Source organism: Buteo buteo, chromosome 8 (genome assembly GCF_964188355.1).
Source record: "Buteo buteo chromosome 8, bButBut1.hap1.1, whole genome shotgun sequence".
Classification (NCBI taxonomy): Eukaryota; Metazoa; Chordata; class Aves; order Accipitriformes; family Accipitridae; genus Buteo; species Buteo buteo.
This window is the reverse complement of record NC_134178.1, coordinates 19,665,727-19,679,723: the sequence shown is the minus strand read 5'-3', so window position 1 is coordinate 19,679,723 and position 13,997 is coordinate 19,665,727. Positions and strand designations below refer to the sequence as shown.

Below are 13,997 nucleotides of genomic sequence, written 5' to 3'. Positions count from 1 at the left end.
CTGGACTTAGGTGGACCTTTGCTATGACACTATACATCCATTTGTGTGTTTCTGCTATTCTTTCCGTTCTCCTCTGGGCTGGCTTAAGAGAGCCTTGGTCATGCCAGTACTATGCAGTGCAAATCAGAATTTTCTCTCTCTAATTTGAGCCTCCATTGGTGGGTCCTACACCCTTTGGAAGGTGTCCTCTCGTCCCTGCGTAGGGCACTGATTATGCATTGAAGAGGGTCAGGGTGGGGGTGTTGGTTGTTTCCTGGATAAACTACAGATCACAAGTGGGATTGGGATCATGGATGAAATCTTTCTGTGGCTCCAGGTGTTTCCTTCTCTCAGAAGAGGCTGAGAGTTGCCCCACACTCTGTGGGCACATGAACCTTTAGTGTACCCCAGTGTCAACAGATATGATAGAGGATGCCCTGACAGCCTCTCTGGACCAGGCCAGAGCTGCGGCTTTGGGGCTTTCCTTGGCAAGCAGCAGAGGGAGGCTTGGCCATCCCTCCTTGAGGGAAAGCAGCTCTTCTTTACTGCCTGTCATTGGCTAGCTCCTCCTGACTTCCCCTTCATTTTTGGGGCTTTAAAGGATAACACCTATCCTGCGGCATTGAATAGAGTTTCATTCTCTATATGTAGTTTTTATATACCTTTTTAATACCAACCATGTAAAATTGAGGCCTTGCAAAACACAGACTGTTGACTGCTAAACTCTTTTGGCTACTGAATTTTGGCAACCCCACAGACTTTCATAGCAGATTTTCTAGCAACCCTATTGCCACAACCAGCCAAGTGCCTTGGCAGTGCTGGTTTGCTATGCCAGATAAACAAAAGACAAACAGTATTACAATACTCTGTATAGGTAATGGGTACAAATGGTAATTTAAAAAAGACTGGGCTAATTGCAGCTCAGTCTGTCATTGCTCATTGTTTACATCAGTTCTGGGGAGACTATTCTGTTGCAAACAAGGGATTTCTAAGGATCATACCTGCAAGGCAGGTGATGATAGTCTTTCGTAGTGCTGTGTCAGAGCGTGCTGGCAGCAGACCAGGGTCTCTGTAGTAACTCCCCAGGTGCTAAAGCAAGCTTTGCCCTGGTCCAGCTCCCCAGATCTGGCTCTTACAGTGCCAATAAGCAGAGTCCCTCCAGGCGGTCACTGGACAGCATGCATGTAATGCATGGAGTAAGATTCCAGTCCTCACTACTGCTGATAGGGTATTGTAATATCAAACTTGTCATTATTGGGCTGGATCCCAGCTAGTGTACAATGGTGATGCATCCGCATGTTGCCTGGACATTACAGATACACCGGCTGTGCCCTCGGGCCATCAACGTTCAGTGAAGCAACAGTGCATTTGACATGGCCTGCGTGGGCCGGCACGGCCGCATGGCGGGCAGAAGCACAGGGTTCAGCGCGCTCCCTCCAGGCAGCCCTCGGAGGGGTGCCCTGGGCCTGCAGTTCCAGGGCTTTCATCCTGGCTGGGTGCCTCATGGAGGGCAGCGCCCGTTCCCGGTGAGCGGTGGTCCCTGTTCCGCCATTGCAACAGTGACAAATGCCTGTGCCAGCCACATGCCAGGGCCACCAGGCTGAGGCCTCCACGGCCCGCTGCCCCGGGGAGGACCAGCATGACCCACAGTGGGTATGGCCTCTTCCCGTGCTCCCCGAGGGCCAGCCGGCTTCTTAGCACACAAAAAGTCATAGAAACAGACCTCTCCAAAGAGGTCTAGAAATCATATTATGTTGCCGGAGCTTGGTTCCCTCCTGCCAGCCTGGCAGGGATCACTGCTGGCTATAGCTTGGGTCTGGTCCCATCTCCGTGCAGGGGCTGGAGGGTTGCAGGGCTTTTTCCATAAACCCTTTTTAGAAAAACAGCATATAGGGTAAATGGGATTTTGTTTGTTTCTCCTGACTCTTCATCCTAATTAAATGGGAAAAGATCCCGCACTTGAAATGCTCCCCAGAGCTATAGCCTGAAGTAGCGCTTAGGCACAGTTAGATGGACTCAGCGTGGTGATTAGGGACTCAAAATAGCCGTAATTACCACATTCCGTCGCAGCTATTTTAAGGATCTGCTTTCTGCAGGTGCTGGTCAGCCCCCGCTGCAGGGAGTCCATCCTGTGCCAGCTCTGTTTTTAAAAGAGGAATGTCTATCTTTTGATCTAGGTAATATCCTACCTGAAATTGATGTGGATGCTTTTGTCCATTGAGCTACTCCAGAGAAAACAGGTTAAAAACACCGGAGGCACTAGTTAGGGAGATGCATTCTCTAATTCAGTGTCCAAATTCAACTTTAACTAAGAATTCCATTAAAGACAGAATATTTTATTACCTCTAAATAAATCCCAATACTTATATTTGGAACCTTAAAAGATTTTTCTGTATAGTCAGCCAAATAAATTTGCCAGGACTGGAGAAAGTTGCAGGGAAGATTTAGTGCTTGCACCTTCTAGGAAAAGGATGGAAGAGAGAATTACTGGGAAGCAATGAAGGAGAAGAGCCATCCTGGTCTGACCGAAACCAGACCCTCACTTTCCAAGTGGTGAAAAAATTGCAGAGGAACACAACCAGGATGCTGTGCACAGCATTCTTTGTAATCTGTTCTCATATGTCATTAGGATATTTTCAATCTCGCTGCCTGGAGGCATTTTAACAGCAGCTTACCCACCATCCACAAAATCCATTAGTTTAAACAATAAAAATGAGCCATTTGGCCACACAGCAATGGCCTTAAAATTGCTTTGCTAAGTGCAGATATATAATGAGGATGGAGCCTTCAGAGCTGTACAAGGATCATGACAGATGTAATGGAAAATACAGCTGCTGCAAGCTGTTCTCCATAAGGGCAACACCAGGCCTCGCTTTGCTTTTCCTAGACCACCCCATAACCGGAGAACCAGATTTAGCAAGAGGCAGGTACTGGATGCAGAGCATGGCACATACATGCACGTTTTTTAGGGTGGCTCTTCTAGCATGTGTCTGATAACGTCTGAAGCTTCACCTTACATCTGGTACTCATTAATCTGAGTGGGTCTGTGAAACCCAAGAATGGGATGGCCAGCATCTTCAAAAGCCAGCAGGTGCATGAGCAGCCGAGGAGGTTGGAGCTGGCCCTCACCCCTGCTTGGCACCGCTCCCCCTTGCCAGGGACCACCCTCACCAGCTCTGCTGATGGACCTGCAGTGTAAGCACTCTCTAACCCCATTCTGTCAAAATGACGCAGGCTAGAAAACTTTTCTCATTAAATGTCTCAAGTCCACAGCCAGGGATATTTTAATTTTATATACACCCTCCCCCTCCCCCCCCTCGGCCCTGAGTAATTTCATCAGGGCTGGGGAGTGGAATTTTGTTTCCAGCCCATAGCTGCATGCAACCGCCCAGCTCTGTTTATTGCTGAAGTGGATGATACCCAATCAATCCTGCACTTGGAAGTGAGGTGCTTAGCTACCATTCTCTGACAGCTTTTCTACTTTATGAGCCTGTCAAACTGTTTCTATTCACTCCTAATATAATCTTTCCACAATAAGGAGCTTGCATGGCTAGAGATGGGCAGGAGGCTGCCACTATTACCTGGGAACTGTGATAAATTGCTAGGCAGCTTTTGGGGTTGCAGCAGCCGTGGGAGCATTCCTCTTGAAGGTCCAGGAATTTCGTTCACACCCTGTGCTTTACATGCATGTCATGGTGTGCATTTATTGCCTTTCTTTCAGGAGTGTGCCTGTGTGGAGGGAATCGTAAAAACTGATGGCTTAATCAGTGCATAAAACTGAGTGATTAATTAACAGTTCATCCATGAGTAGCAACAGCAGCACCAGTGTCTCACCAGACACATAACCCCACACCAGGAAGCTTGACTGTCTGGGAATTACTGTTCAAAGCAATTGCATTTTTCTATAACTGGGATTGCATGGGATTATGGTATTATAAATGGGATTTGCTCTAAAGGCCAGTGACCCTCTGTATCATATGGATTACTCCATCTTCTCCTAAAAGGAATTTTGGTAATGCTCCTTTAATGAGACTGTACTAAATTGAATTACACCCTGCCTTTCCCCCAGAAATGGGATCTTTTTCTACAACAGTGGACATGCGCACAGAAGAGTCTTATGTATTCCTTTCTAGGGGGTATGCGTGACCTATATAACAACACCTACACAAACAGACATGAGCTTAACCATAAATATTTGCAAAAGAAAAAATTTTCAATTCTTTTAGAGCAATTTGGGGCCTGAAGGCCTCTGCTTACCATCACCCATTATTCTGGCCCAAATGGTCCAGCTTTGAAACCGGAGATGGTAAATCCTCTAGGGACATTCTACAAATTCTTTATAAAACATTGGCACTTCAGGGCCTGCAAATAAGACCATTTCCAGGGCTCTGATCCCTTGTGCTGAATTCCCTTGATACAGCGGGGATGGGAGAACAAAGGGAATAAACAACTGGTTTGTGACAGGCAACGGGAAGCTCCACGTGTTTTTTCTGCTACTGGTTCAGAGGAGCAGGTACCTCTTCATCATCCTGCATCCTCGCAGGTGGCTTGTGAAACTACCTGCCCCAGCAGTCTCCTCGCTGAATAAACATACCTCCTGGTCCCAGGCCAGCAACAGGTGAGGTTTTGTGGAGATGGGGAAGGACAAGTCACTGCAACAGGGCTGGAAACTGTAGTCTTCTCTTAGCTGAGGTCTGGAGCAACTCACCCACTCACCTGAGCTGTGCAGCCCCACTGCAGCCACGGTTCATCTTGTTGTGGAGGCAAAAGCTGTAGGCGATACCGGAGTAGAGGCTGCTGTGGCTTGCAGACAAACTGAGTTAACATGAGGCTTCTGCTGGATTGATCTTGCTGTCTTTATTCTACTCCTAGATCTCTTTCCTTAGTCCTGCTTTATCTAACCCGTTTGCCATGCAGAAACAGCGATTAGCTTTCTTTTTCATGCAACATGTACCTCCCGTTTTACTCCATAACTCAGCTTGTAGCTCCCATCAGCTGATCTCCAAGCTCAACCTGAGGGGTCCTCGCTGTGAGCTGGGTAGAGAGGCCACCTTGAAGATCACCGGGTCCACTCACCCACTGTGGTCTTGCCTCTATCAACAGGCGAGCCCTGTGCCATCGGTTACTGAGTTCTCCTCATGCCGCAGGCATGAGCCCAGAGAGGGCCAGGGGCTGAAGGAAGCTCTCGGCCAGGCTTCCAGCTGGCAACAGCCAGAAGGTGCCAGGCTGGGATTTATGTACCACAGCTTACCAACCGCTTCGCCCCCTTCCTGCAGCTTTTTGGGAAAAAATTATGGGTGGTGCTGTTTTACCCTTCCTGGGCACCCGCTGTCACGCCGCAGTGCCGGGCTGGATGGTCTTGCAGGCTGGGAGGCTCCTCCTCGTGTTCACCGATGAGGCATGTGGCAGGCCGGGAAGCTGACAGCAGCGGTGAGAGAAGAGCTCGCTGGCAAGTCGCTCTTGCGGATGGACAGGGAGGTGGGAGGTTAGTCACAAGCTGCGCTCCTCCGCACAAGCAAGGGTGGCTGGTTGGCACAGAAACACACTACAACAACAGGGCTCCTCCAGGAACGTATTTATTTACATTAAAACACTATTATACAAACTGAAAGAAAGGAAAAGGAAAAAAAAAAAAAAGAGATGACATCTTAGAGGGGCAGGTGTGCCGGTCGGCGCCTGTCACTCCCCACCCCATCTCGCTGCCGCTTTCCTTCTGCTCTGGTCTGACTGCGAGTGCCACCATCCTTGTAGGAAAATCCCTTCCTAACCCTCCCTCAGTGTGAACCTCCATGTTTTCTATTTAAGTGGCTTTCAGAAATCTTTTCTGTCTCCAAAGAAAACTCTTGCCCAAACGTTTTTTTCTTAATTTATTTATGTAACACAGTGTAGAAAGCTATCAATTCATAAGCAATGGTTCTGTACAATCATCCTGCAGAGGATCCCCGTTAATTTTCGACCAGCAGGCACTTTTCCCCCCCCAGAAGTGCTCACAATTAACAGGGATTCTTTTTAATATTTTTTTTAAGATCAAAAAGATACATGGAAAAGAAAATAAACTTTACCTTTCAATGCCTAAAGTGTGCACATAAAACAGGCACAAAGAAACGACTGTGTATTCCCATGATTTCTACGTCACTAATACAGCAGGAGCAACAATCTGTACAATAAAATGCAGCTGCAGAGGAAAAGAATTTCAATAACTCATCTGGAATACTTTTAAAAAAATGTTGTTTTACTTTAAAATGCATAGTGATCAGAAAAAAATGCTCAGCAAAGAGAAGCAGCTAAACCCCACAGACACAGAAAGCATCCCCCATCAATTCTTAAAGCATATTTCAGTTGGGACTTAATTTTTGTCACAAATCACAAGAATAATATACAACTGGCTAGGAGCTACATGATAAATAATTGGGAAAGAGAATCTATCCATGCACTAGTTAAATACAGCTAACCTCTTTACAGTACACAAAAAACATTCATTAATAATGTAGTGTAAAGACTGAAATGTAAAGAGAAAGAGAGAGAAAATACATTACTGATTTTATTAATTCAAGTTCAGGCATCTACTTGTGTTACAGCACAGCTGTCAAAAGGCGAGAATGAGTAAATAATAAAACAGAGTGTTTTTCTTTCTTTCCACATTATTCTATAACTGAACACCGATGGGCAGTGAAGCAATCATTCTGCTGTCCAACTCATGAGGCTGCTGTGGTGTCCTAGTTCTGCATCTGTTCAAAGAACTTGTAGGTGGGATTTTCATAGCCATTTTGCTGCATCTTGGAAAGGTGGCGCTCCTCTGGTGTCACTGCAGCATCCACCTGTTGTGAGAAGAAACAACCAGCGTCAGATTCTTGCTCAATTCACAGCATACCCCACATTTCCTTACTTTACGGCCATCCACCATACTTTGTACCCTCCCCTGTGCATTCAGACAGAAAGCATCCTCTGAAACACAAGACGGTTTCTTTGACAGGTTCTTCTGTGCCTGCCCCCCCCCCCCCCCTCCTTTTTGTCCTTAATGAATGGGGGAAAGTAAACTAGGTCCCAAGCTCAGTCCAAATATCGAAAGAAAGTCTAAAATAAAGGTGGCTGGGAAGTGATAGGGATACTTCTCCACTAAACAGAGTATTAAACCTGGTCCTATTAAACCTAGGACCTGGAGGCTCTCTTTGTCTGAAGAGACAACTGTCTCTGAAAACACTTATCTCCAAGTTATGCAGGACCATGAGTGGCCTCATGAACAAAATCAATAGATGGCACTGCACCCAGCAATAAATGAGAAGCCAGCAAACAGCTTTCAAGAGCAACCTGCGAGTGATGGCCCTTCCAGCTTGGACAGTCATGGTTCACTTTTTGGACAGAGTAATACACAGAAGATAAGACAACAGGAACAATTCTGCAACTCTTTTTTTTTTTGCTGCAGGACTTCAAACCCAGCTGATCAAACTCAGCAGTACTAGCACTGTTTTTTGTTGTCTGGCTCAGGAAGCATGCAACTCCACAAACAAAAAAAGGGCATATATTTTGCATCACCCTGATAGTCCCCCATTATTACATCCCCCCCCCCCCCCCCCCCATGATATAGATTAGTATCTATACCTGGGGTCAACTGGATCTTAAAAGAAAGGGATCACTAAAAAGCTGAAGGAAGTGGCTTGAGGCTGCTTTCTGTCTATATTGTGCTCTCAGATCTGTTGCAGGTGCTGTGGTTTCAAGACCAAGAAAATTAATTGGAAAAAATAAAATGAGGGTAGCAAGGAAATGCCAGAGTAGCCAGGCACAAAGTGAGCAAAAAATCCCATTGCACTTACAGAAACAGAACTCTGGCTCCAAGGCCGAGCTTTGTTCAGTTTAGTGACAAAAAGCTTGATGTGTCTGCACTGGTTTAAGTATTTCTACTTAACAAAAATTGACCTTTCTTGATTACTTGGAAGACAGGCATAAAGACAGTGCAGTCAAGACTTTTCCACTGAATACATGTGGCTCCACAAATGATTTTCCTCCTTCATTGAACATTACAGTAACATGAAACTCCATCAAATTAGAGTGGGTGAGAACAGTCTAAATGTTAATTAGGTATTTTACCTCTGCTGTATGAGCTCAATAGCTATTGTGTATTCAAAACCTACTGTATCCTGGCTATCTTGCTAATTGCCTATGAAAACAGAGCTAAGAAAGCTGCTTGTCAGCTATTTCATTTGCTCTCTGATATCTCTAGTGTTTGACAGCTCTTAAAAGAGAAGGTAAAAAGTGAATTTTACATTGTCAAAAATTTTAAATCGGGAAGGTGCCTAAAACGCTACACTAAAGTATTAGGTATGAACATTTTCCTGTAGATTCCTGTAAGTAGTGACCTTTAGGAAAAACATCAATTTACTTTTAGCATAAAAATAGCCTTTTGGATAATGGAAAGGCTCTCAAGAAGCCTTACATAGCAGGCTAACTTACTCTAACCCTTTAATAAAAAAGCAAAGGAGAAGTACTTATGTCTGATACTCATTTAAAATCTACTCTACAATACTGGAAATAGCTTAGTGAGGACAGACTATGACCTTTGGTAAGTTGTTACCTGATACCCTGGAGAAAGATTTTATCAATATTCTTCATGCTTGGGACAAATGCAGGCTGCTCAGCTTATTTTTGCAGCCGTTCTTTTATTGAGGTAGGTTGTACCACAATACCACTAGAAAATGGCTCCTCTCAGAGCCATCTTCTCTCTTGATGGTCTTTTATTTGTTACTGAAGAAATGGTTCTCTGTGTGGCATGTGTATTGGATTGCTCAGATGAACTGATAACCCCAAATCTGATCCACTTTCGTATCTGTGCCCCTTCTAAATCTCCTAGTCCATGTTCCAACTCTCAAATTGCATTTTCAATCAACACTGTATCTTCCATCAAATCTCTTTCTCTTACATAATAATTACACATTTTTGTGAAATACCCAACTTTAAGGGTCACATGCTGCTTTTGTTCCCAAGCTATTGTGAAACTTTCCATAGGTGGGAGTCCTGAGCCTTCCAGCAAGCCCTTGCCCTTGACTCCTGCCAGGAGGGAACAGGATACCAAGCAGAAAGGATTACTGGGCTGAGCTGACACGGTGCTGCCTGTCCTTCTGATTCTACAATATAACTTGGCGTTTTTTGCTGTTAAAATACTGCCATTCAAAGGTTTTCTCCCCCCTCCCCCCTTTTTTTTAAAGTTGCATTTGCATGGAGTAATTCTCTTATGCAACAAACTCAAAAATCTATCTATCCATCTATTTTTTCCCCTCCTGTGACATGCTCCTAGTCAGTGAGATCCTGTTTAGAGAGAGGTCGCTCTTGCTTTAAGCTGCCCTTTCCAGATTTCCCTTTTTTCAGAAATCAGGGAAACCAGTGTTTTTCTTTCCCTGCCCTCCTCCCTCTCCAAAAGTGACAAAAGAAACTTCTTCTGAAGGAGGCAAGCTTCCCCTGGCCAGCCCATGCAAGCAGTGAGTGCTCAGCTTGGCTGTCAACAATCATTTTGATCCATCAAGGACAGGCGAACCCTTGGGAATTTCACAGCCCGTCTCCTCTTCAACCTCTACACCTAAATCCCCAAGACACTTCTGTACAATGTGCTCAGCAGCCAGCGTACGACAGTGCACTCGCCTTTTAAAGACTCGTCTGTGCCTGCTGCTCAAGTCTTACCTACGCCCAAGCAGAGAGGGCAGTGGCGGGGCTGGGTGAGAGGCAGTGAGAGCCACCACAACTCACAGCACTCGTCTCTGCAACTACCTCCAGGGACTGGGTTGCTTCCTGCAGCTTTACTGTCCTTTCTCTGGGGGCTGCCAACTTCTTCCTCCGCAAGGATACACCATCTCTATCCATATGCAGTGAATCAACTTCTGGCAATTCCTTAAATGCTATAGCTGTTCGGCAGAGCACTTGTTTTCTATGTATGTCATCAGCATAACAGCAATAGGGCCTAACAAATCCATTCCATATAGGTTTTGTACAAACATGTAAAAGGCCTAATCCCTGCCCTGAGGAACATGCAAATTTAACAGCGTTAACTATTTCCGTTGTGACAATGTTGCTGCGTGCCATCTGCTGCTGCTAAAGTTGTCACTAACATGGCTGCAAAGGGAAGAGAAGAACAAAGCACTGAAAATGGCAAGTGTTCCTGTAGCATTTTCAGCACTTACAGAAAATAGGAATACAAAGCAAGCACAGAGGAGAAGCCACAGTTCCTTTCATTCTTTAAGGGGCTACTGTAGCATCAAGTCAGCCCTGGTTCTTGTGCACAGTAACACCACGCTACTGGCGTAACTCACAATTCACAACTAAAGCCACCAAGAGCTCAAAAAGATTCTCTTCTAGCATGAAATTAAAGTGCAATATGAAGCTCTCGGATTGAGGGATCAGGGATCTCTGTGTACCAATACATGCCTGAGAGCATCCTTCTTTCCAGGAGGCTCCCCGCATTAGGCTGGGATGCTAAGGAGGGGTATGCCAGAACCTGTGCTGTATTTCTTCATATTTAAGCTCCAAACAACACTGTATTGAACTCTGTCACCCATTTTAGCTTAAGCCTCCCATTCAGCACTTCTTATTCAAGACTAGAAGATGTGATAAGCACACAGAATAACCCGCTTGCAGGAAAGAAACAGGGTAAGACAACATAAATAAAAAAGAATCAAAGAAAGTGCAAGGCAGAAGAGACTAAAGGACTGATGAGAAACTAGAAAAACTTGGAAGAAAATCAGGGAGGAGAAAGATCAGGAAAAATATGAGGAAGGACAGGAAAATCAGACTGAATTTTTAACACCCTTGCACAATATTCCATATTAAAAAGTCTCAACTTGATAAAGGTAGTTTATAGTGAAAGTCCAATAACCTCTGAAATATGGCATTTATAGATGAAAGGGATTTATTGAGGCTCCTACTTGCAGTCTTAGTCAATTTTTTCTTTAATTTTCCCCCTTAGCCTTTAAAATGACTAGTGCTGGTACTTCCTCTCCTTCCTGTAGCTGTCTGCTGTAGGGTAATCCATCTCACCGCCAACCTATGCCCACTATCACTCATCCTGAATGTCGTCTTTTCTATTCACTTTTACGCATTTCGACTCTGCCAAACTCTTCCATTCATTCCTTGCAACCTTTGTCCTAGGTATTGCTCTGCCAAACGACACGCCTTGAACCCGATTACTTCCTTGTCAGTAAATCCCTAAAGCCCTTTACCATTTTAAGAAGCTTTTTGCACCCATTATGGAGGTGGCAGAAGTTGAACACAGCATGTAAGAGGTGTGGGTACTCTGGCACTGCTGAGAAGCAGCCTAGACACTTCTCTTTTCTACGATGTGATGTCTCTTGAGGAAACAGCTTGGTCATGTAGATAACCTCTTTTGAGACTGTTTGTCCATCTATCCCCTTCTCCTCCGGCCTATGGATCTTTCACACGTAAAATCCTAATGTGGAGTCAGGAAGATGGTAATACTGCAGAAAAATTCACGTGCTGCATCTACACACACGGGGCAGATCAAAAGCCCAGACGGGAGGTGCTGGCAGCCCTCAAGAGACGCACTGAACGGAACATTGTTGTTTAAATGATGGTATATGGGCGCTGCCTAATATACACCTGCAGATTGGACTTTGAGAGATGGACTTTGGAGAGTACTACAGCAATTTTAATGGCTTCTCTGCTACTGCGATGAGCCCTCCCATTGTCACCTCTCCCCACATGCTCCTGCTGGAGGTGCTGCCTCTGTAACAGAAAGCAAATGAGCTTCAAAGAGGAGAACCTGAAAGAGGACGAGTTGAGATAGTTGGCTGTAGTCTGGAGCAGAGGAGAGGTGAGAAACTCTCTTTTGCCACCTGCTTTCATGGAGGAAGTAATCTCCTAGAGACTGGGGTGGGCACACCAGCAAAAACCACCTTCAAAACGTTTGCCAGAGCTCCTATGTGCAGATATAGTAAGTAATTTTCAGTCACTCAAGTCATTTATTTAACTGTGGCAGTCCTTTTCCTGGAGAGGCTGAACCACTTTGAAACATTTATATTTTCAGACTTGGAAAAAAATTACTATGACACTTTTTCTAAATAGGACAAGTATATTCCTCCTCAGAGCTTCAAAAAAAGGCTAAGAGTATTTTTAATAATATCTTTTGTTAAATTAATAGTGAAATGAGAGAAAGTACTACAGTCAGAGTTGACTTTTTGGAAAATAAGAATACAGGTGGAACAGGACCTGTTTTGTAATCTTGCATCCATTACCACAGAGTTAAATTCTCACAGTAACTTCTGACATGCAACAAACAGGTTGCAAATTTAGTTAAAATATACTAGCCAACCTAGAGCTGATGTGCTGTTATTTTTATGTGAAGTAATTTTGCTCTTTTGTGCTTTTTGTGCACAGCACATTAAAGGTGCACTGTTGCTGAGTAAATTAATCCTCTTTAGACTGGAACAGCTTAATTTTTAAGATATTTTAATATTAAACATCGATTGTTTATGGGACTTGAGATGTGGCGGTTTTTTTCCTAAAGTAAGTGCTACAAAATTTTCACCAACCTAGGACAAAAATAGATGTTATGCTTTTCTTGCAGGCGAGAAGCTCAGACAGTGAGGCTATGCAGTCTGCCAAGACCACAGAGCAAGTCTGGCAGAATAAGGAATCCTGCCTGCCAATGCCAGACACAATGCAGCAAATCTACAAGGCAACACCATCTTCAGTGTGGTATTGTAAATCAACTAATATTCTTTGTAGATCTGCATGCTATAGCTGCATGGTTTGACCTGTAAAATTTGCTATTCCCTAAGTGATGCTGTCATTTTGACATGAATTACTTGTTCAGCTTGTGCATGTTAATTCTAGTCCAACGTTTCCAAGTTCACTGTCACTGAAGAAAGCTTGCAGGAATCCAGGATTATCTTTGCCACTTCATTCCATCAGGTGAAGCCCACCTGAAATTTTAAGGTCGTCCTGCAATAATAGTATGTCCACATTCAATGACTGATTTGGGGCTTTGGCCTAGCAAGCCTCCTGACCTATTTTGTTGTCACTAAATTTAGCCAAAGGAGGGTCTCAGGTTGCACAACTGTTGGCAGCAGCTATCAACTAGGTGGTTTAAAGCAAAAACCTGTTTCAATTTCCTACGAAATGGGCTGGAAGCTTTCATGTGGAAAGTTAAAGCTGAGATTCTTGCTTTCTATTTTCTGCCTCTTGGTCCAAATTCTTCATGGCTTGCTGTCTGCTCAAATCTCACCCCAAATGGTTGGTGCTCTTCTGACCACGTCTCTTAGGAAGGTTTTAAAGCATGTGAGCAACCACAGCACGGGCACAGGGACATACAAGCACAGGCTTAAGACAAAGGCTTACTCAAACATTTTTAAGACACTTCATTGCCCCAGATGGTGGAATACATGCATCAGGAAGCATGTATGTCTCCAGCAAGACCAAAGCAAGGTTCACTTGACTCAAGCGAAAGCAACATAACTGTGGACTTGAACAAGACTGAGTTACGATCAAAAATTTAAGATACCTGTTTTGGAAAGCAAAAACATATGTTTCAAGTGCTGGCTAATGTAAGTACTATCCGCAAACCAGACATTCACATAGCAAATTAGATATCAATACACAAGGGGAAAAAAAGTTACATGACCCTCCTTCCAGTTCTCATAATTATCCAAGCAACACATGAGTGTCCTGGTTTTGGCTGGGATAGAGTTAATTGTCTTCCTAGTAGCTGGTATAGCATTATGTTTTCAATTGAGTAGGAGAAGAATGTTGATAACACACTGATGTTTCCAGTTGTTGCTCAGTAGTGTTTAGACTAAGTCAAGGATTTTTCAGCTTCTCATGCCCAGCCAGTGAGAAAGCTGGAGGGGCACAAGAAAATGGGATGGGACACAGCCAGGACAGCTGACCCAAAGTGGCCAATGGCATATTCCATACCATGTGATGTCATATCTAGTATATAAACTGGGGGGGGTGGGGGGATTGCCGCTCTGGAACTACCTGGGCATTGGTCTGCGAGAGGTGAGCAATTGCATTGTGCA

At 44.5% G+C, this 13,997-nt stretch overlaps 1 protein-coding gene across 4 annotated transcripts in view; it reads right to left on the bottom strand.

The window, feature by feature from the left end:
* Positions 1-5,539: 5,539 nt before the first annotated feature.
* Positions 5,540-13,997, bottom strand: part of APP (amyloid beta precursor protein) — a 234,430-nt gene continuing 225,972 nt past the window's right edge. For all 4 annotated transcript variants that reach the window (XM_075033881.1, XM_075033883.1, XM_075033879.1 and 1 more), the window contains one exon: positions 5,540-6,797. In XM_075033881.1, coding sequence (XP_074889982.1) covers positions 6,696-6,797 — 102 coding nt within the window. In that variant the 3' untranslated portion in view covers positions 5,540-6,695. The remainder of the gene's footprint in view (positions 6,798-13,997) is intronic.